Source organism: Tachyglossus aculeatus, chromosome 17 (genome assembly GCF_015852505.1).
Source record: "Tachyglossus aculeatus isolate mTacAcu1 chromosome 17, mTacAcu1.pri, whole genome shotgun sequence".
Taxonomy (NCBI): domain Eukaryota; kingdom Metazoa; phylum Chordata; class Mammalia; order Monotremata; family Tachyglossidae; genus Tachyglossus; species Tachyglossus aculeatus.
Genome location: NC_052082.1, coordinates 36,495,978 through 36,523,715, shown reverse-complemented (window position 1 = coordinate 36,523,715; position 27,738 = coordinate 36,495,978). Strand labels below are relative to the sequence as shown.

The following is a 27,738-nucleotide window of genomic DNA, read 5'->3' as shown; positions in this document are numbered from 1 at the left end:
TTGGACAGCTCTTTATATGTATACCCCCACGGTCCGAACCCTGATGAGGAATGGGATGGTTCAGCAAAAGGAAACAGATATTTTGTCCTTTAGAGGAGGGTAGAGGTATCTCCCCTTTAGGACTCTCCCCAGGGCGGCCTTCATGTCCCGGTTCCTCAGGCCTGTAGCTTCAGGGCGCGGGGCATCACGGTGTAGAACACGGACATCAGAAGGTCCAGGGTCAAGGGAGAGTCTGACACGGGCTTGAGGTAGAAGAAGACAACCGTAGAGATGAAAACAGTGAAGACGGTGACGTGGGGCAGACAGGTGGAGAAGGCTTTGGTCTGGCCCTCGGTGACTGGCATCCTTAGCATGGCCTGGAAGATGTGCACGTAAGAGATGCTGATGAAGATGAAGCAGATGAAACCTAGAGATACCCGACAGTTGATGCTCACATCGATGGCGACGTGGTCTGCCATTCATTTCCCCCTCCTCCCCCTCTCCATCTCCCCCGCCTTACCTCCTTCCCTTCCCCACAACACCTGTATATATGTATATATGTTTGTACATATTTATTACTCTATTTATTTATTTTACTTGTACATATCTATTCTATTTATTTTATTCTGTTAATATGTTTGGTTTTGTTCTCTGTCTTCCCCTTCTAGACTGTGAGCCCACTGTTGGGTAGGGACCATCTCTATATGTTGCCAACTTGTACTTCCCAAGCTCTTAGTACAGTGCTCTACACACAGTAAACGCTCAATAAATACAATTGATTGATTGATTGATTGACAGTTGACGTTCACATCGATGACGACGTGGTCTTCGGAGCAGGAGATATTCAACAGGGTGGGGATGTCACAGAAGAACCGCTGTACGATGTTGGACCCACAGAAGCTCAGGGGGAAAGTCGAAGCTGAATACAAGACTCCAAAAAAAAAGCTCCCCGCTGAGCTAGGAGGCGGCTGCCATTTTCCCACAGGCCGTGTTGTTCATGATGAGCTCATAGCTCAGAGGGCGGCAGATGGCGGCGTAGCGGTTGTAGGACATCGCTGTGAGGATTAAAAACTCTGAAGCAATAAACAGGACCACAAGGAAGACCTGAGCAGCACAGCCCAAGAAGGAGATGGAGTTGCGGTTGGTCAAAGAGTTGAGGACATATTTGGGGACGATGACGGTGATGAGGCAAAGGTCAAGGGCAGATAGGTTCCTATCTGCCCCTGCTCTCTCTCCCTCCCTCCAGGCTCGCATCTCCTCCTGCCTTCAGGACATCCCCATCTGGATGTCTGCCTGCCACCTAAAATTCAACATGTCCAAGACTGAACTCCTTGTCTTCCCTCCCAAACCCTGCCCTCTCCCTGACTTTCCCATCACTGTTGACGGCACTGCCATCCTTCCTGTCGCACAGGCCCACAACCTTGGTGTCATCCTCGACTCCGCTCTCTCGTTCACCCCTCACATCCAAACCGTCACCAAAACCTGCCGGTCTCAGCTCCGCAACATCGCCAAGATCTGCCCTTTCCTCTCCATCCAAACCGCTACCCTGCTCGTTCAAGCTCTCATCCTATCCCGTCCGGACTACTGTATCAGCCTCCTCTCCGATCTCCCATCCTCCTGTCTCTCCCCACTTCAATCCATACTTCACGCCGCTGCTCGGATTGTCTTTGTCCAGAAACACTCTGGGCATGTCACTCCCCTCCTCAAAAATCTCCGGTGGCTACCAATCAATCTGCGCATCAGGCAGAAACTCCTCACCCTGGGCTTCCAGGCTGTCCATCCCCTCGCCCCCTCCTACCTCCCCTCCCTTCTCTCCTTCTCCAGCCCAGCCCACACCCACCGCTCCTCTGCCGCTAATCTCCTCACGGTGCCTCGTTCTCACCCGTCCCACCGTCGACCCCCGGCCCACGTCATCCCCCTGGCCCGGAATGCCCTCCCTCCGCACATCCGCCAAGCTAGCTCTCTTCCTCCCTTCAAGGCCCTACTGAGAGTTCACCTCCTCCAGGAGGCCTTCCCAGACTGAGCCCCCTCCTTCCTCTCCCCCTCCTCCCCCTCTCCATCCCCCCGCCTTACCTCCTTCCCTTCCCCACAGCACCTGTATAAATGTACATATATATTTGTACGTATTTATCACTCTATTCATTTATTTTACTTGTACATATCCATTCCATTTATTTTATTTTGTTAGTATGTTTGGTTTTGTTCTCCGTCTCCCCCTTTTAGACTGTGAGCCCGCTGTTGGGTAGGGACCGTCTCTCGATGTTGCCAACTTGTCCTTCCCAAGCGCTCAGTCCAGTGCTCCGCACCCAGTAAGCGCTCACTAAATACGGACTGACTGACTGAATGCACGCATGAATGAATGGCGCCGGCCCCGGCGGCCGTGGCCGCTCTAGCCCCCGTCGCCTCTATCTCCGCCGGGCTCCCTCTAGCCGGCGCCGGAGGACCGGACTCGTCTCCCCCCCGCCTCCCGGACCGGAAGGAGGGCGGGGCGCATGCGCGCGCGCGCGGAGGCCAAGATGGCGGCGGCGGCGGCGGCGGCAGCGGCGGCGGTGAGGCAGGACCTGGCGCAGCTCCTCAACTCCAGCGGCTCGCACAAGGACCTGGCGGGAAAGTGAGTCCCCGTCCCGGGGCCGTGAGGGAGGGAGGGACGGAGGACGGACGGACGGGCGGACCCACAGCCCACGGGGCCTCCGCCGGGCCCGGGGACACGCCGGGGAAGGGACTGCCCGAGCGCCCGGCGGCTGCCCCCCTCCTCCCCATCCTTCTGAGGGACGGGAGCGGGGAGGACCCCGGGCGGCAGGGAGGAGGGAGGCCGTTGCCACCGTCTCTGTCGTTAGGGTACTTGTTAAGCGCTTACTATGTGGCAGGCACTGGACTGAGCGCCGAGCTGACAGGGCCGACCCACCCAGGTGAAGGGCCTTGCTCTCGTCACTCATTCATCCCTTCAGTCGTATTCATTCATTCATTCATTGGGCCGACCCGGGGGAAGGGTCTTTCCCTCATCATTCATTCATCCCTTCAGTCGTATTCATTCATTCATCGGGCCGACCCGGGGGGAAGGTTCTTTCCCTCATCATTCATTCATCCCTTCAGTCGTATTCATTCATTCATTGGGCCGACCCGGGGGAAGGTTCTTGCTCTCGTAACTCATTCATCCCTTCGGTCGTATTCATTCATTCATTGGGCCGACCCGGGGGAAGGTTCTTGCTCTCGTCATTCATTCATCCCTTCAGTCGTATTCATTCATTCATTCATTGGGCCGACCCGGGGGAAGGTTCTTGCTCTCATCATTCATTCATCCCTTCGGTCGTATTCATTCATCCATTGGGCCGACCCGGGGGAAGGTTCTTGCTCTCGTCATTCATTCATCCCTTCAGTCGTATTCATTCATTCATCGGGCCAACCCGGGTGAAGGTTCTTTCGTCATTCATTCAGTTGTATTCGTTCATTCGTTGGGCCAACTCGGGTGACGGTTCCTTCCCTCATCATTCGTTCGGTTGTATTCATTCTTTCATCTCATCATTCATTCATTCAGTTGTACTTATTCATTCATTCATTGGGCCAACCCGGGTTAAAGTTCTTTCTCTCATCATTCATTCAGTTGTATTCATTCATTCATTGGGCCAACCCGGGGGAAGGTTCTTTCCCTCATCATTCATTCATTCATCCCTTCAGTCGTATTCATTCATTCATTGGGCCGACCCGGGGGGAGGTTCTTGCTCTCGTCATTCATTCATCCCTTCAGTCGTATTCATTCATTCATTGGGCCGACCCGGGGAAGGTTCTTGCTCTCGCCATTCATTCATCCCTTCAGTCGTATTCATTCATTCGTTGGGCCGACCCGGGTGAAGGGCCTTGCTCTCGTCATTCATTCATCTCTTCAGTCGTATTCATTCATTCATTGGGCCGACCTGGGGGAAGGTTTTTGCTCTCGTCACTCATTCATCCCTTCAGTAGTATTCATTCATTCATTCATTCATTGGGCCGACCCGGGGGAAGGTTCTTGCTCTCGTCATTCATTCATCCCTTCAGTCGTATTCATTCATTTATTCATTGGGCCAACCCTGGCGAAGGTTCTTTCCGTCATCATTCATTCAGTTGTATTCATTGGGCCAACTCAGGTTCCGGTTCCGTCTCATCATTCATTCAGTTGTATTCATTCTTTCATCTCATCATTCATTCATTCAGTTGTATTTATTCATTCATTGGCCCAACCCAGGTGAAGGTTCTTGCTCTCATCATTCATTCAGTTGTATTCATTCATTCATTGGGCCAACTCGGGTGACGGTCCCTTCTCTCATCATTCATTCAGTTGTGTTCATTCTTTCATCTCATCATTCATTCAGTTGTATTCATTCTTTCATCTCATCATTCATTCATTCAGTTGTATTTATTCATTCATTGGCCCAACCCAGGTGAAGGTTCTTGCTCTCATCATTCATTCAGTTGTATTCATTCATTCATTGGGCCAACTCGGGTGACGGTTCCTTCTCTCATCATTCATTCAGTTGTGTTCATTCTTTCATCTCATCATTCATTCAGTTGTATTCATTCTTTCATCTCATCATTCATTCAGTTGTATTTATTCATTCATTCATTGGCCTAACCCGGGTGAAGGTTCTTTCTCTCATCATTCATTCAGTTGTATTCATTCATTCATTCATTCATTCATCTCATCTTTCATTCATCCAATCGTATTTATTTATTCATTCATTCACTGGGCCAACCCGGGTGAAGGTTCTTTCTCTCATCATTCATTCAGTTGTATTCTTTCATCCGTCTCATCATTCATTCATTCAATCTTATTTATTCATTCATTCACTGGACCAACTCAGGTGAAGGTTCTTTCTGTCATTATTCATTCAGTCGTTTTTATGCATTCATTCATTGGGCCAACCCGGGTGAAGGTTCTTGCTCTCATCATTCATTCATTTCATTCATTCCTTCAGTCATATTCATTCATTCATTGGGCCAACCCGGGTGAAGGTTCTTTCTCTCATCATTCATTCAGTTGTATTCATTCTTTCATCTCATCATTCATTCATTCAGTTTTATTTATTCATTCATTCATTGGCCTAACCCAGGTGAAGGTTATTTCTCTCATCATTCATTCAGTTTTATTTATTCGTTCATTCATTGGCCTAACCCGGGTGAAGGTTCTTTCTCTCATCATTCATTCAGTCGTATTCATTCGTTCATTCATCTCATCATTCGTTCATTCAATAGTATGTATTTATTCATTCATTCACTGGGCCAACCCGGGCGAAGGTTCTTGCTCTCATCATTCATTCAGTCGTATTCATTCATTCATTGCGCCAACCCCGGGTGAAGGTTCTTTCATCATTCATTCATTCATTGGGCCAACCCGGGTGAAGGTGCTTTCTCTCATCATTCAGTTGTGTTCATTCATTCACCCCACCATTCATTCATTCAGTCGTATTTATCCATTCATTCATTGGGCCAACCCGGGTGAAGGTTCCGTCTCTCATCATTCATTCAGTTGTATTCATTCATTCATTGGGCCAACCCAGGTGAAGGTTCTTGCTCTCATCATTCATTCATTCAATCGTATTCATTCATTCGTGGAGCCAGCCTGGGTGACGGTTCTTTCTTTCATCATTCATTTATTCAGTCAGATTTTTTCATCCATTCACTCATTGGGCCAACCCAGGTGAAGGTTCTTTCTCTCATCATTCATTCATTCAATCATATTCATCCATTCAATCGTATTTATTGAGCGCTTACTGTGTGCAGAGCACGGGACTAAGTGCTTGGGAAGTACAAGTCAGCAACATATAGAGACGGTCCCTACCCAACAGCGGGCTCACAGTCTAGAAGGGGAGACAGACAACAAAACAAAATATATTAACAAGATAAAATAAATGGAATAAATATGTACAAATAAAATAAATAGAGTAATAAATGTGTACAAACATATATACATGTATACAGGTGCTGTGGGGAGGGGAAGGAGGTATAGGGCCAACCCGGGTGAAGGTTCTTTCTCTCATCATTCAGTGATTCATTTGTATTCATTCATTCATTGGGCCAACCCAGGTGAAGGTTCTTTCTCTCATCATTCATTCAATCATATTTATTTAGTCATTCATTCATTGGGCAACCCAGGTGAAGGTTCTTTCTCTCATCATGCATTCATTCAGTTGTATTTATTCATTCATTCATTCATTGGGCCAACCCAGGTGAAAGTTCTTTCATCATTCATTCTATAGAGAAGCAGCGTGGCTCAATGGAAGGAGCCCGGTCTTGGGAATCCGAGGTCATGGGTTCAAATCCCGGCTCCACCACATGTCAGCTATGTGACTTTGGGCAAGTCACTTCACTTCTCTGGGCCTCAGTTACCTCATCTGTAAAATAGAGATTAAGACTGTGAGCCCCACGTGGGACAACCTGATCACCTTATATCCTCCCCAGCGCTTAGAACAGTGCTTTGCACATAGTAAGCTCTTAACAAATGCCATAATTATTATTATTATTCAATCGTATTTATTCATTCAGTCGTATTCATTTATTCATTTAATCGTCTTTATTGAGTGCTTACTGGGAGCAGAGCACTGTACTACTACTAATAATAATGGCATTAAGCGCTCACTATGTACAAAGCACTGTTCTAAGCGCTGATAATGATGGCATTTCTTAAGCACTTACTATGTGCCAAGCACTGTTCTAAGCGCTAGGGGGGGTACATGCCCCATGTGGGGCTCACACTTTTAATCCCCATTTTACAGATGAGGTAACTGAGGCACAGAGAAGTTGAGTGACTTGCCCAAAGTCACACAGTGGCAGAGCCAGGATTAGAACCCAGGATCTCTGACTCCCAAGCACGTGCTCTTCTCATTGAGCCACGCTGCTTCTCTGAGCGCTTTAGGAGTACAAGTCGGCAACAGATAGAGACGGTCCCTACCCAACAACGGGCTCCCAGTCTAGAAACGGGAGACAGACAACAAAACAAAACATTCAATCGAATTTATTGAGCGCTTATTGGGTGCCGAGCACTGTACTAAGCACTTAATAATAATGGCATTTATTAAGCACTTACTATGTGCAAAGAACTGTCCTAAGTGCTGGGGGGGGATACAAAGTGATCAGGTTGTCCCATGTGGGGCTCACAATCTTCATCCCCATTTTACAGATGAGATAACTGAGGCCCAGAGAAGTGAAGTGACTTGCCCAGAGTCACACAGCTGACAAGCGGCGGAGTGGGGATTTGAACCCATGACCTCTGACTCCTAAGCCCGTGCTCTTTCCACTGAGCCACGCTGCTTAATTATTATTATTACTATTATGGTATTTGTTAAGCGCTTACTATGTGCCAGGCACTGTACTAAGCACGGATCTGACAGGGCCAACCCAGGTAAAGGTCTTTCTCTCATCATTCATCATTCAGTCGTATTTACTGAGCGCTTACTGTGTGCAGAGCACTGTACGAAGTGCTTGGGAAGTACAAGTCGGCAACATAGAGAGACGGTCCCTACCCAACAGTCTAGAAGTGGGAGACAGACAACAAAACAAAACATTCAGTCAAATTTATTGAGTGCTTACTGGGTGCCGAGCACTGTACTAAGCACTTAATACTAATGGCATGTATTAAGCGCTTACTATGTGCCAAGCACTGTTCCAAGCACCTGGGGAGATTACAAGGTGATGAGGTTGTCCCATGGCGGGCTCACAGTCTTAATCCCCATTTTTACAGATGTGGTAACTGAGGCACAGAGAAGTTAAGTGACTTGCTCGAAGTCCCACAGCTGACAGCTGACATTACCTCTGACTGCAAAGCCCGCGCTCTTTCCACTGAGCCACGCTGCTTTGTTGAGCGCTTACTATGTGCAGAGCACTGTACTAAGCGCCGGGGAAGTACGAAGGGGCAGCAGATAGAGACGGTCCCTATCCAGCAACGGGCTTGTAGTCTAGAAGGGGGAGACAGACAACAATACAAAAGAGGCAACTTGAATTCCGTCGACTTCCGAGTGCTCATGCATTTTTTTGGCCCGTCTGTGTTTTGGGAAGTTGTAAGCGTTGGCCTAAATTCAGACCCCAGCCCAGACCAAGCCGAGTTCCCGACAATAATAATAATAATTATGGTATATTTTAAGCGCTGACTACGTGCCAAGCACTAATCTAAGCACTGGGGTAGCTACAAGGTAACCAGGTCGTCCCACGTGAATCTCATAGTGTGGCTCAGTGGAAAGAGCCTGGGCTTTGGAGTCAAGTCATGGGTTCAAATCCCAGCTTTGCCAATTGTCAGGTGGGTGACTTTGGGCAAGTCACTTCTCTGTGCCTCAGCTACCTCATCCGTAAAACGGGGATTAAGACTGTGAGCCCCCCGTGGGACAACCGCATCACCTTGGAACCTCCCCAGCACTTAGAATAGTGCTTGGCACATAGTAAGCGCTTAATAAATGCTATTATTATTATTATTAATCCCGATTGTATAGATGAGGGAACTGAGGCACAGAGAAATTAAGTGACTAGCGCAGGGTCATTCATTCAGTCGTATTTATTGAGCGCTTACCGTGTGCAGAGCACTGGACTAAGCGCTTGGGAAGGACAAGTTAGCAACATATAGAGACGGTCCCTATCCAACAGCGGGCTCACAGTCTAGCAGGGGGAGACAACAAAACAAAACATATAAACCAAATAAAATCAGTAGAATAAATCTGTACAAGTAAAATAAATACATAGAGTAATAAATATGTACAAACATATATACAGGTGCTGTGGGGAGGGGAAGGGGGAGTAGGGGAGTAGTATGTCACGCAGTAGGCAAGTGGTGAAGCCGGGATGAGAACCCACGACCTCTGACTCCCAAGACCGTGCTCTTTCCACTGAGCCACGCTGCTTCTCAGTCACTTTCCGCTGTAGCCTGGATGCTGCGCTTGCATGTTCAGCGCTTAGAACAGTGCTTTGCACATAGTAAGCGCTTAATAAATGCCATTATTATCAGTGGTTTTCGTAGAGTGATTGGCAAATATCTGGGCTTGCTAGAATCCGAATGCCCCGTGACATTCTTTTTCCAAGCAATCCGTCGAATTCATTGAGCGCTTCGTGTTGTAGCAGCGTGGCTCAGTGGAAAGAGCCCGGGCTTTGGAGTCAGAGGTCATGGGTTCAAATCCCGGCTCCGCCACTTGTCAGCTGTGTGACTTTGAGCAAGTCACTTCACTTCTCCAGGCCTCAGTTCCCTCATCTGGAAAATGGGGATTAAGACCGTGAGCCCCACGTGGGACAACCTGATCACCTTGCTTGCATGTTCAGCGCTTAGAACAATGCTTTGCACATAGTAAGCGCTTAATAAATGCCATCATTATTATTATTATTTAAGAATGGCATTTATTGAGCACTTACTATGTGCAAAGCACTGTTAATAAATAATAAATGCCATTTATTGGCAATAATAAATGGCATTTAATAAATGCCATTCTTAAATAATAATAATAATGGTGGCATTTATTAAGCGCTTACTATGTGCAAAGCATTGTTCTAAGCGCTGGGGAGGTTACAAGGTGATCAGGTTGTCCCACAGGGGGCTCACAGTCTTAATCCCCATTTTACAGATGAGGTAACTGAGGCACAGAGAAGTTAAGTGACTTGCCCAAAGTCACCCAGCTGACAATTGGCGGAGCCGGGATTTGAACCCATGACCTCTGACTCCAAAACCCGTGCTCTTTCCACTGAGCCACACTGCTTCTCCTTAAGCAGTCAGGAGAGTAAAACGTAGCAGTTAACAGACACGTTCCCCGTCTACAAGCTTAAAGGCTAGAGGGAGATTCAGGCATTAATGTATTATTATTACTAACCGTATTTATGGAGCATTTACTGTGTGCAGAGCACTGTACTAAGCGCTTATTGTGGATATGTATGTAAATTCCGTGAGACTGGTGGAGGGGTAATAAAAGTTGTGAATCCGTGTGCCAGGGTGACACAGAAGGGAGTGGGAGAAGAGGAAATAAAGGCTTAGTTGGGGAAGCCCTTTTGGAGGTGATGTGGTTGTAATACGGCTTTGAAGGTGAGAAGAATGATCATAATAATAATAATGGCATTTATTAAACACTTACTATGTGCAAAACACTGTTCTAAGCACAGGGGAGGTTACAAGGTGATCAGGTTGTCCCATGGGGGTCTCACAGTCTTAATCCCCATTTTACAGATGAGGGAACTGGGGCCCAGAGAAGTGAAGTGACTTACCTAAAGTCACGCAGCTGACAGGTGGCGGAGCTGGGATTTGAGCCCACTGTTGGGTAGGGACTGTCTCTATATGTTGCCAACTTGTACTTCCCAAGCGCTTAGTACAGTGCTCTGCACACAGTAAGCGCTCAATAAATACGATTGATGATGGTGATGATTTGAACCCACGACTTCTGACTCCAAAGCCGGATATGAAGAGGGAGGGAGCTCCAGGCCAGAGGCAGGGTATAGGTGAATGGCTGCAGGATAGACGACGGTTATGGTGGTATTTATTAAGCACTCACTGTGTGCCAAGCACCGTACTACCAGATGGCTCTTCATGGGGCTTACAGTCTAAGTAGGAGGGAGACCAGGTACTGAATTCCCCATTTTGCAGATGAGGGAACTAAGGCCTGGAGAAGTGAAGTGACTCTCCCAAGGCCGCACAGCAGGCATTTGTCGGGGCTGGGATAAGAACCTAGGTCCTCCCGGCCCCGGGATCTTTCTCCTTACCCCCTTCCTCAGGGGCCAAGGCACATCCAGCTCGGCCCCATCCCGCCACCTGGATCCGGTACCCTGCCGACCCGCTGGCTGGGTACCCCAGCAGTCGGCGATTCCGGGGTTCTGGAGTTTGGGGGTCCAACGAGATTGAGGTACGGTGAGTAATTTGGCTCTAAAGGAGCGATGTCCGTGGGCCGGGTTGTCGTGGGAGAGCAGTGAGGTTAAGATAAGAGAGGGCAAGGTGATCGAGTGCTTTGAAATCCCAAGGTAAGGAGTGTCCGTTGACGTGGAGGTGGGTGGGCAACCACCGGAGCTCCTTGAGGAGTGGAGAAACATGGACTGGATGTTTTTATAAAGGGGCGAGCCGGAGTCGGGAGAGACAGGAGGCAGGGAGGCCGATGCAGTAATCAAGGCAGGGTACGATAAGTGCTTGGATCAGCGTAGTAGCAGGATGGAGAGGAAAGGGTGGATTTCAGCGATGCCATGGAGCTGGACCCCGCAGAATTTGGTGACAGATCGAATATCATGCTCGAATGAGAAGGGGGTGGGGGTGAGGATAATCCGAGAGTTACGCAGGATAGTGGTGCTGTCTACAGTGGTGAGCCAGAAGCAGTGGGGCTCCGTGGAAAGAGCCCGGGCTTTGGAGTCAGTGGCCGTGGGTTCAAATCCTGGCTCCGCCAGTTGTCAGCTGTGTGACCTTGGGCAAGTCACTTCACTTCTCTGTGCCTCAGTTACCTCATCTGTCAAATGGGGATTGACCGTGAGCCCCCCGTGGGGCAACCTGATCACCTTGCATCCCCAGCGCTTAGAACAGTGCTTTGCACATAGTAAGCGCTTAATAAATGCCATCATTACTATTATTATTATCCGGGCCTCGGTGACCTCATCTGTCAAATGGGGATGAAGACTGTGAGCCCCCCATGGGACAACCTGATCACCTTGTAACCTCCCCAGTGCTTAGAACAGTGCTGTGCACATAGTAAGCGCTTAATAAATGCCATCAATCAATTAATCGTATTTATTGAGCGCTTACTCTGTGCAGAGCACTGTACTAAGCACTTGGGAAGTACAAGTTGGCAACATATATCATTATTATTACTCTCTCAAGTGCTTAGAACAGTGTTCTGCATATAGTTAGCGCTCAGTAAATACTATTGATTGGTCTGCCAAATGCAGCCTAGCCATTAGTTTTGATCAGAGGAGTTTCTTTTTTTGTTTTTTTGAGAAACTTTGACCATCCAGACTGTTCATGTTGGAGATCTCCAACAATTACATTGTACAGCAGATCCTCCCTCACATCAACCACTCTCTCCTTTTCCCCCCACGCTCATCTTCACTCACACGGTCAGCCAACTACTCAAGTGGGTCTGTTCACCCTTGGGGAAAAGGGGCAAGAGAGCTTACTTTTATCATAATAATAATAATAATGGCATTTATTAAGCACTTACTATGTGCAAAGCACCGTTGTAAGCGCTGGGGAGGTTACAAGGTGATCAGGTTGTCCCACGGGGGGCTCACAGTCTTCATCCCCATTTTACAGATGAGGGAACTGAGGCACAGAGAAGTGAAGTGACTTGCCCAAAGTCACCCAGCTGACAAGTGGCAGAGCTGGGATTTGAACCCATGACCTCTGACTCCGAGCTGGGATTTTAACCCATGACCTCTGACTCCAAAGCCCGTGCTCCTTCCACTGAGCCACGCCACTTCGGTTTTGCTTTGAGGTCCTGGGCAAGGCTCTCCTTGGGCATCTGCTTTTTTCTGGACCTGTCTCTATTAATGGCCACTCTACATTCATTCAGTCGTATTTATTGAGCGCTTACTGTGTGCAAAGCACTGTACTAAGCGCTTGGGAAGTACAAGCCGGCGGCATATAGAGACGGTCCCTACCCAACAACGGGCTCACGGTCTAGAAGGGGGAGACAGACAACAAAACAAAACACGTAGACAGGTGAATCATAATGCTGTAATCCTCTAGGGCAGGTAATTCGGAAGTATCGTCATTTTTTAACTCCTTTGTTTTCTAGGTTTAAAAAAAGGATAAAGTCATTTCGTGGTTCAGAACAATCTGATAAATAGAGCATCTAAAGTAATCTACTTGTCATTCATTTGTTCAATCATTTATTAAGTGCTTTCTGTGTGCAGAGCACTGTACTAAGCGCTTGGGAAGTCCAAGTCGGCAACATGTAGAGACGGTCCCTACCCAACAACAGGCTCACAGTCTAGAAGGGGGTCCCTCCTTTGTTTTCTAGGTGTAAAAAAAGGATAAAGTCATGTTGTAGTTCAGAACAATCTGATAAGTAGAGCAACTAAAATAATCTAGTAGTCATTCATTCATTCAATCAATCATATTTATTGAGCGCTTTCTGTGTGCAGGGCACTGTACTAAGCGCTTGGGAAGTGCAAGTCAGCAGCATATAGCGAAAACAAAACATGTAGACAGGTGAATCAATGCTATAATCCTCTAGGGCAGGTAATATGGAAGTATTGTCATTTTTTAACTTTCAGTTGGTCACTCCTTTGTCTTCTAGGTGTAAAAAAAAGGATAAAGTCATGTTGTAGTTCAGAACAATCTGATAAGTAGAGCAACTAAAATAATCTACTATTCATTCATTCAGTCATTTGTTGAGCACTTTCTGTGTGCAGGGTACTATACTAAGCGCTTGGGAAGTACAAGTCGGCAGCGTACTGCGAAAACAAAACATGTAGACAGGTGAATATAATGCTGTAATCCTCTAGGACAGGTAATTTGGAAGTATCGTCATTTTTTAACTTTCAATTGGTAACTCCTTTGTTTTCTAGGTGTAAAAAAAGGATGAAGTCATGTTGTGGTTCCGAATAATCTGATAAATAGAGCATCTAAAGTAATCTACTAGTCATTCATTCATTGTCATATTGATTGAGCGCTTTCTGTGTGCAGGGCACTGTACTAAGCGCTTGGGAAGTACAAGTCGGCAACATATAGAGACGGTCCCTACCCACAGTGGGCTCACAGTCTAGACGGGAGAGACAGACAACAAGACAAAACATGTAGGCTGGTGTTAAAATTGTCAGAACAAATAACCAAGCATATTTATCGAGTGCTTACTGTGTACAGAGCACTGAACGTACTTGGGAGCGTACAGAATTACAGAGATAGTAGACACATTCCCTGTTCATGAGAAGCATTCACTCTAGAGGGGGAGACAGGCATTAATGTTAATAATAATTAATAACAGAAAAGCAGCGTGGCTCAGTGGAAAGAGCCCGGGCTTTGGAGGCAGACGTCACGGGTTCGAATTCCGACTCCACCAATTGTCAGCTCTGTGACTTTGGGCAAGTCACTTCGCTTCTCTGGGCCCCAGTTCCCTCATCTGTAAAATGGGGATGAAGACTGTGAGCCCCCCATGGGACAACCTGATCACCTTGGATCCTCCCCCGGCACTTAGGACAGGGCTTTGCACATAGTAAGCGCTTAATAAATGCTATTATTATTATTATTAATATAAATATATGAATTGTGGATATGTATATAAGTGCTGTGGCACAGAGGAAAGGGTAAATCCAAGTACAAGGGCAACATAATAATAATAATAATAATAATGATAGCATTTGTTAAGTGCTTACTATGTGCAAAGCACTGTTCTAAGCGCTGGGGGGATACAAGGTGATCAGGTTGTCCCACGTGGGGCTCACAGTCTTCATCCCTATTTTACAGAGGAGGTAACTGAGGCTCAGAGAAGTGACTTGCCCAAGGTCACACAGCAGACATGTGGCGGATCCAGAATTCGAACCCAAGACCTCTGACTCCAAAGCCCGTGCTCTTTCCACTGAGCCACTGGGAGCACCGTGGGAACATAGGAGGGAGTAGGATGCCAACTTGTACTTCCCAAGCACTTAGTACATCATCATCAATCGTATTTATTGAGTGCTTACTGTGTGCAGAGCACTGTACTAAGCGCTTGGGAAGTACAAATTGGCAACATATAGAGACAGTCCCTACCCAACAGTGGGCTCACAGTCTAAAAGAGTGTGCTCTGCACACAGTAAGCGCTCAATAAATACGATTGAATGAATGAATGAATAGAGCCTCGGTTGCTTCATCTGTAAAACAGGGATTAGGACTGTGAACCCCATGTGGGACCTGGATCGTGTCCAACCTGATTAACTCGTATCTGCCCCAGTGCTTAGAACAGTGCTTGGCACATAGTAAGCGCTTAACAAGTACCATTATTAGTATCATCGAGGAAATGAGGGCTTAGTCCTCTCGGAGTAGATCTGCTTTTAATAAGGAGAGAAGCAGCGTGGCTCAGTGAAAAGAGCCCGGGCTTTGGCGTCGGAGGTCATGGGCTCAAATCCCGGCTCCGCCAGTCATCAGCTGTGTGACCTTGGGCAAGTCACTTCACTTCTCTGGGCCTCAGTTGCCTCCTCTGGAAAATGGGGATTAAGGCTGAGCGCCCCAGGTGGGACAACCTGATTGCCTTGTATCTTCCCCAGCGCTTGGCACATAGTAAGCGCTTACCAAATAGCAACGTTATTATTATCGTCTGCCAGATAAGAAGAGGGAGGGCATTCCGGGCCAGAGGCGGGACTTTGGTCTGCAGGAATTGGAAATGGTCCCTGTGGGGAATGCTCCTTTACGAGTAGAAGTGGGGAGAAGGGGATTGGCGGCAGATGCGTCGGGGAGGAAGAACGCGTCGAACGCGACACAAATACCAAAAGAAAAGCAAAAATCAGCAGGGTGCGGTGGCTAGAGAAGCAGAACGTCAGGCTCAGGGTCCAAGGCCCCAGAGCAACCTCTACAGCAGGCTTTGCGGAGGCTTCCTGCTGCCTGTGCTGTCCTCTTTCCCTCCGGAACGGTGGAAGACAGGACGGGATGGGATGAAGTCTCCCCGATGGCACGGAGGAGGAAAGCCAAAGCCAGCTCCTCTGTGGAAGTGGCGGGACTGACCGTCCGGTGCTGGGGACGCTGAGAGCTTTTATCCCCGGCCCAGGGTGCACAATCAATCAATCAATCATATTTATTGAGCGCTTACTGTGTGCAGAGCACTGTACTAAGCACTTGGGAAGTACAAGTTGGCAACATATACAGTCCCTACCCAACGGTGGTCTAGAAGGGGGAGACAAGAGAACAAAACCAAACATGTTAACAAAATAAAATAAATAGAATAGATACGTACAACTAAAATAGAGTAATAAATATGTACAAACATATATACAGGTGCTGTGGGGAAGGGAAGGAGGTAAGACGGGGGATGGAGAGGGGGAGAGGATGCACAGAGCATACTGGGAGCAGTGGCCCTCAGTAATAGTAATACTAATGATGGTATTAGGCGCTTACTATGTGCCAAGCACTGTTCTCAGCACCGGGGAGGTTACAGGGTGATCAGGTTGTCCCACGGGGGGCTCACAGCTTTAATCCCCATTTTACAGATGAGGGAACCGAGGCACAGAGAAGTTAAGTGACTTGCCCATAGCAGAAGGGATGGCAACAGTTATGTATATTTTCTCAGCCGCAGTGGAAGGGTCCAAGCCCTTTAATAATAATTATTATAATAGTAATAATAATAGTGGTGTTTGTTAATAATGATAATGGCATTTATTAAGCACTTACTCTGTGCAAAGCACTGTTCTCAGTGCCGGGGAGGTTACAAGGTGATCAGGTTTTCCCACGGGGGGAAGGGATGGCAACAGTTATGTATATTTTCTCAGCCGCAGTGGAAGGGTCCAAGCCCTTTAATAATAGTAGTAATAATAATAATGGCGTTTATTAAGCACTTACTATGTGCAAGGCACTGTTCTAAGCACTGGGGAGGTTACAAGGTGATCAGGTTTTCCCACGGGGGGCTCACAGCCTTCATCCCCATTTTACAGATGAGGGAACCGAGGCACAGAGAATTTAAGTGACTTGCCCAGTAGTAGAAGGGATGGCAACAGTTCTGTATATTTTCTCAGCCGCAGTGGAAGGGTCCAAGCCCTTTAATAATAATAATAGTAATAATAATAATAATAATGGCATTTATTAAGCACTTACTATGTGCAAAGCACTGTTTTAAGCGCTGGGGAGGTTACAAGGTGATCAGGTTGTCCCACGGGGGGCTCACAGCTTTAATCCCCATTTTACAGATGAGGGAACTGAGGCATAGAGAAGTTAAGTGACTTGCCCAGTAGCAGAAGGGATGGCAACAGTTGTTATGTATATTTTCTCAGCCGCAGTGGAAGGGTCCAAGCCCTTTAATAATAATCATGGTAATAGTAATAATAATAATAATGGCATTTATTAAGCACTTACTATGTGCAAAGCACTGTTCTAAGCACTGGGGAGTTTACAAGGTGATCAGGTTTTCCCACGGGGTGCTCACAGTCTTCATCCCCATTTTACAGATGAGGGAACTGAGGCACAGAGAAGTTAAGTGACTTGCCCAGTAGCAGAAGGGATGGCAACAGTTGCTGTGTATATTTTCTCAGCCACAGTGGAAGGGTCCAAGCCCTTTAATAATAATAATAATAGTAATAATAATAATAATAATGGCATTTATTAAGCACTTACTATGTGCAAAGCACTGTTTTAAGCGCCGGGGAGGATGCAAGGTGATCAGGTTGTCCCACAGGGGGCTCACGGTTTTAATCCCCATTTTACAGATGAGGGAACTGAGGCATAGAGAAGTTAAGTGACTTGCCGTGTAGCAGAAAGGATGGCAACAGTTATGCATATTTTCTCAGCCACAGTGGAAGGGTCCAAGCCCTTTAATAGTAACAGTAATAGTAATAATAATAATAATAATGGCATTTATTAAGCACTTACTCTGTGCAAAGCACTGTTCTAAGCGCCGGGGAGGTTACAAGGTGATCAGGTTGTCCCACGGGGGGTTCACAGTCTTCATCTCCATTTTACAGATGAGAGAACTGAGGCACAGAGAAGTTAAGTGACTTGCCCAGTAGCAGAAGGGATGGCAACAGTTATGTATATTTTCTCAGCTGCAGAGGAAGGGTCCAAGCCCTTTAATAACAATAATAATAGTAATAATAATAATAATGGCATTTATTAAGCACTTACTATGTGCAAAGCACTGTTCTAAGCACCGGGGAGGTTACAAGGGGCTCACAGTTTTAATCCCCATTTTACAGATGAGGTAATCGAGGCACAGAGAAGTTAAGTGACTTGCCCAGTAGCAGAAGGGATGGCAACAGTTATGTATATTTTCTCAGCCGTAGTGGAAGGGTCCAAGCCCTTTAATAATAATAATACTAATAATAATAATAATAGTAGTAGTAATAATGGTGTTTGTTAATAATAATACTAATGGCATTTATTAAGCACTTACTATGTGCAAAGCACTGTTCTAAGCATTGGGGAGGTTACAAGGTGATCAGGTTGTCCCACGGGGGGCTCACAGTCTTCATCCCCATTTTACAGATGAGGGAACTGAGGCACAGAGAAGTTAAGTGACTTGCCCAGTAGCAGAAGGGATGGCAACAGTTATGTATATTTTCTCAGCCCCAGTGGAAGGGTCCAAGCCCTTTAATAGTAATAATAATAATGGTGTTTGTTAATAATAATAATGGCATTTATTAAGCACTTACTATGTGCAAAGCACTATTCTAAGCGCCAGGGAGGTTACAAGGTGATGAGGTTGTCCCACGGGGGGCTCACAGTCTTCATCCCCATTTTACAGATGAATTAACTGAGGCACAGAGAAGTTAAGTGACTTGCCCAGTAGCAGAAGGGATGGCAACAGTTATGTATATTTCCTCAGCTGCAGTGGAAGGGTCCAAGCCCTTTAATAATAATGATGGTGGTGTTTGTTAATAATAATAATAACAATGGCATTTATTAAGCACTTACTATGTGCAAACCATTGTTCTAAGTGCTGGGGAGGTTACAAGGTGATCAGGTTGTCCCACGGGGGGCTCACAGTCTTCATCCCCATTTTACAGATGAGGTAACTGAGGCCCAGAGAAGTGAAGTGACTTGCCCAAAGTCACACATCTGACAAGCGGCGGAGTGGGGATTTGAACCCATGACCTCTGACTCCTAAGCCCGTGCTCTTTCCACTGAGCCACGCTGCTTTATTATTATTATTATTATTATTATTACTATTATGGTATTTGTTAAGCGCTTACTATGTGCCAGGCACTGTACTAAGCACGGATCTGACGGCCCACCCAGGTGAAGGTTCTTTCTCTCATCATTCATTCAATCATATTCATTCATTCAATCGTATTTATTGAGCACTTACTGTGTGCAGAGCACTGTACGAAGTGCTTGGGAAGTACAAGTCGGCGACATATAAAGACGGTCACTACCCAACAACGGGCTCGCAGTTTAGAAGGGGGAGACAGACAACAAAACAAGACATTCCGTCGAATTTATTGAGCGCTTACTGTGTGCTGAGCACTGTACTAAGTGCTTAATAATGGTATTTATTAAACACTTTCTATGTGCAAAGCACTGTTCTAAGCACTGGGGGGGCGGGGTACGAGGTGATCAGGTTGTCCCATGTGGGGCTCACAATCTTAATCCCCATTTTACAGATGAGATAATTGAGGCCCAGAGAAGTTGTGACTTGCCCAAAGTCACACAGCTAACACAGCAGCGGAGTCGGGACTTGAACCCATGACCTCTGACTCCTAAGCCTGTGCTCTTCCCACTGAGCCACGGTGCTTTATTATTATTATTACTATTATTGTGGTATTTGTTAAGTGCTTACTATGTGCCAGGCACTGTACTAAGCACGGATCTGACGGGGCCAACCCAGGTGAAGGTCTTTCTCTCATCATTCATCATTCAGTCGTATTTACTGAGCGCTTACTGTGTGCAGAGCACTGTACGAAGCGCTTGGTAAGTACAAGTCGGCAACATGGAGAGACAGTCCCCACCCAACAATGGGCTCACAGTCTAGAAGTGGGAGACAGACAACAAAACAAAATATTCAGTCGAATTTATTGAGTGCTTACTGGGTGCCGAGCACTGTACTAAGCACTTAATAATAATGGCGTGTATTAAGCGCTTACTATGTGCCAAGCACTGTTCCAAGCACCTGGGGAGATTACAAGGTGATGAGGTTGTCCCGTGGCGGGCTCACAGTCTTGATCCCCATTTTTACAGATGTGGTAACTGAGGCACAGAGAAGTTAAGTGACTTGCTCAAAGTCCCACAGCTGACAGCTGACATTACCTCTGACTGCAAAGCCCGCGCTCTTTCCACTGAGCCACGCTGCTTTGTTGAGCGCTTACTATGTGCAGAGCACTGTGCTAAGCGCTGGGGAAGTACAAAGGGGCAGCAGATAGAGACGGTCCCTATCCAACAGTGGGCTTCTAGTCTAGAAGGGGGAGACAGACAACAATACAAAAGAGGCAACTTGAATTCCGTCGACTTCCGAGTGCTCATGCATTTTTTTGGCCCGTCTGTGTTTTGGGAAGGGGTAAGCGTTGGCCTAAATTCAGACCCCAGCCCAGACCAAGCCGAGTTCCCGACAATAATAATAATAATTATGGTATATTTTAAGCGCTGACTACGTGCCAAGCACTAATCTAAGCACTGGGGTAGCTACAAGGTAACCAGGTCGTCCCACGTGAATCTCATAGTGTGGCTCAGTGGAAAGAGCCTGGGCTTTGGAGTCAAGTCATGGGTTCAAATCCCAGCTTTGCCAATTGTCAGGTGGGTGACTTTGGGCAAGTCACTTCTCTGCGCCTCAGCTACCTCATCCGTAAAATGGGGATTAAGACTGTGAGCCCCCCGTGGGACAACCTCATCACCTTATAACCTCCCCAGCACTTAGAATAGTGCTTGGCACATAGCAAGCGCTTAGTACAGTGCTAAGCACTTAGTACAGTGCTAAGCGCTTAGTACAGTGCTCTGCACATAGTAAGCGCTCAATAAATACGATTGATAAATAAATGCTATTATTATTATTATTATTAATCCCGATTGTATAGATGAGGGAACTGAGGCACAGAGAAATTAAGTGACTAGCGCAGGGTCATTCATTCAGTCGTATTTATTGAGCGCTTACCGTGTGCAGAGCACTGGACTAAGCGCTTGGGAAGGACAAGTTAGCAACATATAGAGACGGTCCCTATCCAACAGCGGGCTCACAGTCTAGCAGGGGGAGACAACAAAACAAAACATATAAACCAAATAAAATCAGTAGAATAAATCTGTACAAGTAAAATAAATACATAGAGTAATAAATATGTACAAACATATATACAGGTGCTGTGGGGAGGGGAAGGGGGAGTAGGGGAGTAGTATGTCACGCAGTAGGCAAGTGGTGAAGCCGGGATGAGAACCCACGACCTCTGACTCCCAAGACCGTGCTCTTTCCACTGAGCCACGCTGCTTCTCAGTCACTTTCCGCTGTAGCCTGGATGCTGCGCTTGCATGTTCAGCGCTTAGAACAGTGCTTTGCACATAGTAAGCGCTTAATAAATGCCATTATCATTATTATTATTCAGTGGTTTTCGTAGAGCGATTGGCAAATATCTGGGCTTGCTAGAATCTGAATGCCCCGTGACATTTTTTTTCCAAGCAATCCGTCGAATTCATTGAGCGCTTCGTGTTGTAGCAGCGTGGCTCAGTGGAAAGAGCACGGGTTTTGGAGTCAGAGGTCATGGGTTCAAATCCCGGCTCTGCCAGTTGTCAGCTGGGTGACTTTGGGCAAGTCACTTAACTTCTCTAGGCCTCAGTTCCCTCATCTGGAAAATGGAGATTAAGACCGTGAGCCCCCCGTGGGACAACCTGATCACCTTGCTTGCATGTTCAGCGCTTAGAACAGTGCTTTGCACATAGTAAGTGCTTAATAAATGCCATCATTATTGTTTAAGAATGGCATTTATTGAGCGCTTACTATGTGCAAAGCACTGTTAATAAATAATAAATGCCATTTATTGGCAATAATAAATAGCATTTAATAAATGCCATTATTTAATAATAACAGTGGCATTTATTAAGCGCTTACTATGTGCAAAGCACTGTTCTAAGCGCTGGGGAGGTTACAAGGTGATCAGGTTGTCCCACGGGGGGCTCACAGTCTTAATCCCCATTTGACAGATGAGGTAACTGAGGCACAGAGAAGTGAAATGACTTGCCCAAAGTCACCCAGCTGACAATTGGCAGAGCCGGGATTTGAACCCATGACCTCTGACTCCAAAACCCGTGCTCTTTCCACTGAGCCACACTGCTTCTCCTTAAGCAGTCAGGAGAGTAAAATGTAGCAGTTAATAGACATGTTTCCCGTCTACAAGCTTAAAGTCTAGAGGGAGATTCAGGCATTAATATATTATTATTACTAACCGTATTTTTGGAGCATTTACTATGTGCAGAGCACTGTACTAAGCGCTTATTGTGGATATGTACGTAAATACTGTGGGACTGGAGGAGGAGTAATAAAAGGTGTGAATCCAAGTGCCAGGGTGACACAGAAGGGAGTGGGAGAAGAGGAAATAAAGGCTTAGTTGGGGAAGCCGTTTTGGAGGAGATGTGGTTGTAATACGGCTTTGAAGGTGAGAAGAATGATCATAATAATAATAACGGCATTTATTAAACGCTTACTATGTGCAAAGCACTGTTCTAAGCACAGGGGAGGTTACAAGGTGATCAGGTTGTCCCATGGGGGGCTCACAGTCTTAATCCCCATTTTACAGATGAGGGAACTGGGGCCCAGAGAAGTGAAGTGACTTACCTAAAGTCACGCAGCTGACAGGTGGCGGAGCTGGGATTTGAGCCCACTGTTGGGTAGGGACTGTCTCTATATGTTGCCAACTTGTACTTCCCAAGCGCTTAGTACAGTGCTCTGCACACAGTAAGCGCTCAATAAATACGATTGATGATGGTGATGATTTGAACCCACGACTTCTGACTCCAAAGCCGGATATGAAGAGGGAGGGAGCTCCAGGCCAGAGGCAGGGTATAGGTGAATGGCTGCAGGATAGACGACGGTTATGGTGGTATTTATTAAGCACTCACTGTGTGCCAAGCACCGTACTACCAGATGGCTCTTCATGGGGCTTACAGTCTAAGTAGGAGGGAGACCAGGTACTGAATTCCCCATTTTGCAGATGAGGGAACTAAGGCCTGGAGAAGTGAAGTGACTCTCCCAAGGCCGCACAGCAGGCATTTGTCGGGGCTGGGATAAGAACCTAGGTCCTCCCGGCCCCGGGATCTTTCTCCTTACCCCCTTCCTCAGGGGCCAAGGCACATCCAGCTCGGCCCCATCCCGCCACCTGGATCCGGTACCCTGCCGACCCGCTGGCTGGGTACCCCAGCAGTCGGCGATTCCGGGGTTCTGGAGTTTGGGGGTCCAACGAGATTGAGGTACGGTGAGTAATTTGGCTCTAAAGGAGCGATGTCCGTGGGCCGGGTTGTCGTGGGAGAGCAGTGAGGTTAAGATAAGAGAGGGCAAGGTGATCGAGTGCTTTGAAATCCCAAGGTAAGGAGTGTCCGTTGACGTGGAGGCGGGTGGGCAACCACCGGAGCTCCTTGAGGAGTGGAGAAACATGGACTGGATGTTTTTATAAAGGGGCGAGCCGGAGTCGGGAGAGACAGGAGGCAGGGAGGCCGATGCAGTAATCAAGGCAGGGTACGATAAGTGCTTGGATCAGCGTAGTAGCAGGATGGAGAGGAAAGGGTGGATTTCAGCGATGCCATGGAGCTGGACCCCGCAGAATTTGGTGACAGATCGAATATCATGCTCGAATGAGAAGGGGGTGGGGGTGAGGATAATCCGAGAGTTACGCAGGATAGTGGTGCTGTCTACAGTGGTGAGCCAGAAGCAGCGGGGCTCCGTGGAAAGAGCCCGGGCTTTGGAGTCAGTGGCCGTGGGTTCAAATCCTGGCTCCGCCAGTTGTCAGCTGTGTGACCTTGGGCAAGTCACTTCACTTCTCTGTGCCTCAGTTACCTCATCTGTCAAATGGGGATTGACCGTGAGCCCCCCGTGGGGCAACCTGATCACCTTGCATCCCCAGCGCTTAGAACAGTGCTTTGCACATAGTAAGCGCTTAATAAATGCCATCATTACTATTATTATTATCCGGGCCTCGGTGACCTCATCTGTCAAATGGGGATGAAGACTGTGAGCCCCCCATGGGACAACCTGATCACCTTGTAACCTCCCCAGTGCTTAGAACAGTGCTGTGCACATAGTAAGCGCTTAATAAATGCCATCAATCAATTAATCGTATTTATTGAGCGCTTACTCTGTGCAGAGCACTGTACTAAGCACTTGGGAAGTACAAGTTGGCAACATATATCATTATTATTACTCTCTCAAGTGCTTAGAACAGTGTTCTGCATATAGTTAGTGCTCAGTAAATACTATTGATTGGTCTGCCAAATGCAGCCTAGCCATTAGTTTTGATCAGAGGAGTTTCTTTTTTTGTTTTTTTGAGAAACTTTGACCATCCAGACTGTTCATGTTGGAGATCTCCAACAATTACACTGTACAGCAGATCCTCCCTCACATCAACCACTCTCTCCTTTTCCCCCCACGCTCATCTTCACTCACACGGTCAGCCAACTACTCAAGTGGGTCTGTTCACCCTTGGGGAAAAGGGGCAAGAGAACTTACTTTTATCATAATAATAATAATAATGGCATTTATTAAGCACTTACTATGTGCAAAGCACCGTTGTAAGCGCTGGGGAGGTTACAAGGTGATCAGGTTGTCCCACGGGGGGCTCACAGTCTTCATCCCCTTTTTACAGATGAGGGAACTGAGGCACAGAGAAGTGAAGTGACTTGCCCAAAGTCACACAGCTGACAAGTGGCAGAGCTGGGATTTGAACCCATGACCTCTGACTCCAAAGCCCGGGCTCTTTCCACTGAGCCACGCCACTTCGGTTTTGCTTTGAGGTCCTGGGCAAGGCTCTCCTTGGGCATCTGCTTTTTTCTGGACCTGTCTCTATTAATGGCCACTCTACATTCATTCAATCGTATTTATTGAGCGCTTACTGTGTGCAAAGCACTGTACTAAGCGCTTGGGAAGTACAAGCCGGCGGCATATAGAGACGGTCCCTACCCAACAACGGGCTCACAGTCTAGAAGGGGGAGACAGACAACAAAACAAAACACGTAGACAGGTGAATCATAATGCTGTAATCCTCTAGGGCAGGTAATTCGGAAGTATCGTCATTTTTTAACTCCTTTGTTTTCTAGGTTTAAAAAAAGGATAAAGTCATTTCGTGGTTCAGAACAATCTGATAAATAGAGCATCTAAAGTAATCTACTTGTCATTCATTTGTTCAATCATTTATTAAGTGCTTTCTGTGTGCAGAGCACTGTACTAAGCGCTTGGGAAGTCCAAGTCGGCAACATGTAGAGACGGTCCCTACCCAACAACAGGCTCACAGTCTAGAAGGGGGTCCCTCCTTTGTTTTCTAGGTGTAAAAAAAGGATAAAGTCATGTTGTAGTTCAGAACAATCTGATAAGTAGAGCAACTAAAATAATCTAGTAGTCATTCATTCATTCAATCAATCATATTTATTGAGCGCTTTCTGTGTGCAGGGCACTGTACTAAGCGCTTGGGAAGTGCAAGTCAGCAGCATATAGCGAAAACAAAACATGTAGACAGGTGAATCAATGCTATAATCCTCTAGGGCAGGTAATATGGAAGTATTGTCATTTTTTAACTTTCAGTTGGTCACTCCTTTGTCTTCTAGGTGTAAAAAAAAGGATAAAGTCATGTTGTAGTTCAGAACAATCTGATAAGTAGAGCAACTAAAATAATCTACTATTCATTCATTCAGTCATTTGTTGAGCACTTTCTGTGTGCAGGGTACTATACTAAGCGCTTGGGAAGTACAAGTCGGCAGCGTACTGCGAAAACAAAACATGTAGACAGGTGAATATAATGCTGTAATCCTCTAGGACAGGTAATTTGGAAGTATCGTCATTTTTTAACTTTCAATTGGTAACTCCTTTGTTTTCTAGGTGTAAAAAAAGGATGAAGTCATGTTGTGGTTCCGAATAATCTGATAAATAGAGCATCTAAAGTAATCTACTAGTCATTCATTCATTGTCATATTGATTGAGCGCTTTCTGTGTGCAGGGCACTGTACTAAGCGCTTGGGAAGTACAAGTCGGCAACATATAGAGACGGTCCCTACCCACAATGGGCTCACAGTCTAGACGGGAGAGACAGACAACAAGACAAAACATGTAGGCTGGTGTTAAAATTGTCAGAACAAATAGTCAACCAAGCATATTTATCGAGCGCTTACTGTGTACCGAGCACTGAACGTACTTGGGAGCGTACAGAATTACAGAGATAGTAGACACATTCCCTGTTCACGACAAGCATTCAGTCTAGAGGGGGAGACAGGCATTAATGTTAATAATAATTAATAACAGAAAAGCAGCGTGGCTCAGTGGAAAGAGCCCGGGCTTCGGAGGCAGACGTCACGGGTTCGAATTCCGACTCCACCAATTGTCAGCTCTGTGACTTTGGGCAAGTCACTTCGCTTCTCTGGGCCCCAGTTCCCTCATCTGTAAAATGGGGATGAAGACTGTGAGCCCCCCATGGGACAACCTGATCACCTTGGATCCTCCCCCAGCACTTAGGACAGGGCTTTGCACATAGTAAGCGCTTAATAAATGCTATTATTATTATTATTAATATAAATATATGAATTGTGGGTATGTATATAAGTGCTGTGGCGCTGAGGAAAGGGTAAATCCAAGTACAAGGGCAACATAATAATAATGATAGCATTTGTTAAGCGCTTACTATGTGCAAAGCACTGTTCTAAGCGCTGGGGGGATACAAGGTGATCAGGTTGTCCCACGTGGGGCTCACAGTCTTCATCCCTATTTTACAGAGGAGGTAACTGAGGCTCAGAGAAGTGACTTGCCCAAGGTCACACAGCAGACATGTGGCGGATCCAGAATTTGAACCCAAGACCTCTGACTCCAAAGCCCGTGCTCTTTCCACTGAGCCACTGGGAGCCCCGTGGGAACATAGGAGGGAGTAGGATGCCAACTTGTACTTCCCAAGCACTTAGTACATCATCATCAATCATATTTATTGAGTGCTTACTATGTGCAGAGCACTGTACTAAGCGCTTGGGAAGTACAAATTGGCAACATATAGAGACAGTCCCTACCCAACAGTGGGCTCACAGTCTAAAAGAGTGTGCTCTGCACACAGTAAGCGCTCAATAAATACGATTGAATGAATGAATGAATAGAGCCTCGGTTGCTTCATCTGTAAAACAGGGATTAGGACTGTGAACCCCATGTGGGACCTGGATCGTGTCCAACCTGATTAACTCGTATCTGCCCCAGTGCTTAGAACAGTGCTTGGCACATAGTAAGCGCTTAACAAGTACCATTATTAGTATCATCGAGGAAATGAGGGCTTAGTCCTCTCGGAGTAGATCTGCTTTTAATAAGGAGAGAAGCAGCGTGGCTCAGTGAAAAGAGCCCGGGCTTTGGCGTCGGAGGTCATGGGCTCAAATCCCGGCTCCGCCAGTCATCAGCTGTGTGACCTTGGGCAAGTCACTTCACTTCTCTGGGCCTCAGTTGCCTCCTCTGGAAAATGGGGATTAAGGCTGAGCGCCCCAGGTGGGACAATCTGATTGCCTTGTATCTTCCCCAGTGCTTCTCACATAGTAAGCGCTTACCAAATACCAACGTTATTATTATCGTCTGCCAGATAAGAAGAGGGAGGGCATTCCGGGCCAGAGGCGGGACTTTGGTCTGCAGGAATTGGAAATGGTCCCTGTGGGGAATGCTCCTTTACGAGTAGAAGTGGGGAGAAGGGGATTGGCGGCAGATGCGTCGGGGAGGAAGAACGCGTCGAACGCGACACAAATACCAAAAGAAAAGCAAAAATCAGCAGGGTGCGGTGGCTAGAGAAGCAGAACGTCAGGCTCAGGGTCCAAGGCCCCAGAGCAACCTCTACAGCAGGCTTTGCGGAGGCTTCCTGCTGCCAGTGCTGTCCTCTTTCCCTCCGGAACGGTGGAAGGCAGGACGGGATGGGATGAAGTCTCCCCGATGGCACGGAGGAGGAAAGCCAAAGCCAGCTCCTCTGTGGAAGTGGCGGGACTGACCGTCCGGTGCTGGGGACGCTGAGAGCTTTTATCCCCGGCCCAGGGTGCACAGT

At 46.9% G+C, this 27,738-nt stretch overlaps 1 protein-coding gene across 1 annotated transcript in view; it reads left to right on the top strand.

The window, feature by feature from the left end:
* Positions 1-2,489: 2,489 nt before the first annotated feature.
* The window catches only part of COPS4 (COP9 signalosome subunit 4), an 80,488-nt gene continuing 55,239 nt past the window's right edge, over positions 2,490-27,738 (top strand). The window contains exon 1 of the mRNA XM_038759672.1: positions 2,490-2,590. Within this exon, the coding sequence (XP_038615600.1) occupies positions 2,496-2,590 (95 nt within the window). The 5' untranslated portion in view covers positions 2,490-2,495. The remainder of the gene's footprint in view (positions 2,591-27,738) is intronic.